Source organism: Rhinichthys klamathensis, unplaced genomic scaffold (assembly GCF_029890125.1).
Source record: "Rhinichthys klamathensis goyatoka isolate OS25496 unplaced genomic scaffold, OSU_Roscu_1.1 h1tg000271l_1, whole genome shotgun sequence".
In the NCBI taxonomy this organism is placed as follows: domain Eukaryota; kingdom Metazoa; phylum Chordata; class Actinopteri; order Cypriniformes; family Leuciscidae; genus Rhinichthys; species Rhinichthys klamathensis.
Genome location: NW_026606791.1, coordinates 1 through 2,991, shown reverse-complemented (window position 1 = coordinate 2,991; position 2,991 = coordinate 1). Strand labels below are relative to the sequence as shown.

At 36.3% G+C, this 2,991-nt stretch overlaps 1 protein-coding gene across 1 annotated transcript; it reads left to right on the top strand.

Moving 5' to 3' along the window:
- On the top strand, nt 1-2,496 carry crabp2b (cellular retinoic acid binding protein 2, b). The gene is made up of 4 exons (XM_056268307.1): nt 1-229; nt 1,349-1,527; nt 1,934-2,050; nt 2,411-2,496. The coding sequence occupies exons 1-4, from the start codon at nt 136-138 to the stop codon at nt 2,459-2,461; spliced, it is 441 nt and encodes a 146-aa protein (XP_056124282.1). The 5' UTR covers nt 1-135; the 3' UTR covers nt 2,462-2,496.
- Nucleotides 2,497-2,991: the final 495 nt, after the last annotated feature.

Genomic DNA, 2,991 nt, shown 5'->3' with positions numbered 1-2,991 from the left:
CCGGATTGGTCGAGAACTCAGCGCACATTTACAGGCTGATCTGAGAGAGAGAAAGTCTGCTGAACGCCGGCAGATGAGAGGACTCGGAGGAGAGACATCCAAAACAACTGTTTGAAAGAAAAGATAAGAAGAAACATGGAATCAAACGTGGAGCGAACGTTTGCTGACTTTTCTGGATCCTGGAAAATGAAAAGTTCAGAATACTTCGAGGAGCTATTGAAAGCACTCGGTGAGTTTTTAAAGATTCTTCATTATTATAAAAGAATATGTCTGAGATTATTAAAAGGAGAAATCATTAAAAGTTTTTAAGTTTAAAACACATTTGATCTTTGTATTCGTGCCGTTTTTTTAATTTGATATTTGTGAGGCTTAAAAGTAAAATCTATGTTGTTGTTAGGGCTACTGCCTTGTAAAAAAGGAAAAAAAAAGTCTCATTAAAAGTCAGAAAAGTGCTGGGATAAGTGGTATATATTTGTTATTATTACTTACTTAAAAAAAACTATTATTACTTAAAAAAAATTACAATATAAAATTAGCCATTTTGTTATAATTTTGTTGTTTGCTATAAATCGAACCAAAAAAGCTGTTTCGATGGTCCAATTTAGAAATTCTATAAGTTTGCAACATGTCAACTAACCCTCATTAGAGTATTAGTAGACTGTAGTAGAGTGTTAGGGTTCAGATTAGTAGAATAAGCTGACATGTAGGCTTACTTGCAAAGTTACTTAGCCTATAGTCTGTAAAATGTCTGTTGGGGGACCATCAAAATAAAGTGTTATCAGATAAGTTGCAAAGTTACTTATAGATAAGAATGTGTAGAATGTTTAAAGTGGACCATCAAAATAAAGTGTTACCAAAAAAAAAAAAAATATATATATATAGCCTACTGAGAATCAGTTTGACCATAAGCACAATCAATGGAAAGCTGCATGGAGCAATGTTATGCTTCACTTCCTCATGGGATTGTGATTAGCCTCACAAACCCTGACACAGGGCCCCTCGGCCAGCCGTTTGGCTCTGCAGACACACCGTCCCTCGACCCCAATTATTCACGCCAGAGGGAGTTCAAGCAGACTAAGTGTGCTGTTGCCCCTAAAGTAAATATAATGAATTCTGTTTGAGACTCAATATTTTTAAAAAAATACTTCCTTGGTGTAAACATTAAGACTGGGGCACCAAATTTTAATTGCATAAATATGCAACCGCTGTTTAAATTGTAAAACATTCCCGTGGAAATTGGACATGCTCATTAAACACAGGAAATTGGCCGTAGGAAAAATGGCTTTGATTTCTGATAATGATGAATGGCCTTTTAATTTCTTAGCACATTTGTGGGTGTGTTCTACAGGCGTAAATGTCTTTCTGAGGAAGATTGCAGTTGCAGCAGCCTCCAAACCAGCTGTTGAGATTACACAGCAAGGGGAAAGCCTCTCCATTCAGACTTCCACTAGCGTGCGGACCACTCATGTGTCCTTCACGGTGGGCGAGTCCTTCAACGAGGCTACGGTGGATGGACGCCCATGCACAGTAATACCCACCCATCATCTCTCTATCAATCCATCATTCCCTACATCTCAGCACATCATATTCTTCTCTCTGTAAATCGCTAGACACAAGCATGTTACATAAGACAGAAATGTATTATAATATTGATTATCATATATAAAGTTTACTATTAGAAAACAATATCAATAAATATTATAAACTATATTATTATTTATATTTTCTAACACTAAACTCACTAAATAACACTAACACTAAATATGAATATATATATATACTAACTTTGATGGTGAAAGTTCACTTGTATCTATACACACAAAAACTTAGATGCATGTTTTCAGCAAACAATCCTTTAAAGTGACTATAAAGACATTATAAATGAATATCCCAGCTCTTTGTTGTTTTCTAACTATTTCAATTTCCCCTCAAGAGTTTTCCCAAATGGGAAACAGACAGTAAAATCACTTGTGAGCAGACACTGCAGAAGGGGGAGGGGCCTGAAACATCATGGACACGTGAACTGACCAATGATGGCCAGATGATTCTCGTAAGTACACATTTAAGCTATTTGAACATATTCAACTGAATTATCCCAGTAGCATATAATATAGACCACAACCAGCCTACTCTATGAGCATCTTAAAATGCTCAACACCTTGCAGTGATAGATGTTGTTCATTCATTCTCATTATATTTATGATGTGTAGATGTTCACATTATTAGAAGTCACACAGCTCCCATTAAGGCCACTTACAGTAAACAGGCCCCTCAATGCTTTGAATTCAGAGAACAAGATCTGATTCGATATGTGAATATTTAACATGTGTTAATATGTTTAAGCCCATCGGATATGAATCTTAAATTGTTTAAACAGTTGGATGGTGGTTTCTGATGTTTATTTTTCCAGACCATGAGAGCCGGAGATGTTGTCTGCACCCGTGTGTATGAACGAGACTGAAGGATTAGACCTCAGTTCATTCCATCTCAACTATGTCCACCACAGTGTGCTAAAACATAGTTTATCATTGTACAAATAGCCTGTTCCTTCCAATTTTTATATGTTTCACATGTGCTAAGTTTGTGTGTCAGAGAAGGAGAGATGTTTGAAGGGTGAGAGGCAGTACTTGTATAAAGATAGTCGTGAGTTTGCATTGTTATTTTTGATCCAGTATCTGAAAAGTGTATTTATTGTTGTTGTTTGTGCATTTTATGTTGCAGTTTCATGTATGCCACAATGTGGCTTATCAATCAAAACTGTTTTTGGCAATAAACCTTTATACAAATAAACCCCCAAAAATCCCATGACTACTTCACTGTTATCATCTTGGATATATAAATCTCTTTGACACTGACCTTGGTTGCACCTTCCCCCTTATTTTCTGCCTCATTCCTTCTCTTCAAAGTGCCCTTTGTGTCTGTTCTCTCTTTCTGTCTCCTGATCCAACCACTCGCTGGTTTGAACAACACTATAAATTTGTATTTCACAAG

Excerpts from the sequence above, each read along its gene's own strand:
- crabp2b (XM_056268307.1), top strand. The coding sequence starts at position 136 with ATGGAATCAAACGTGGAGCGAACGTTTGCTGACTTTTCTGGATCCTGG. Across the intron at positions 230-1,348 it reads GGAGCTATTGAAAGCACTCG|GCGTAAATGTCTTTCTGAGG; the intron begins GTGAGTTTTTAA and ends TGTGTTCTACAG. Across the intron at positions 1,528-1,933 it reads TGGATGGACGCCCATGCACA|AGTTTTCCCAAATGGGAAAC; the intron begins GTAATACCCACC and ends TTTCCCCTCAAG.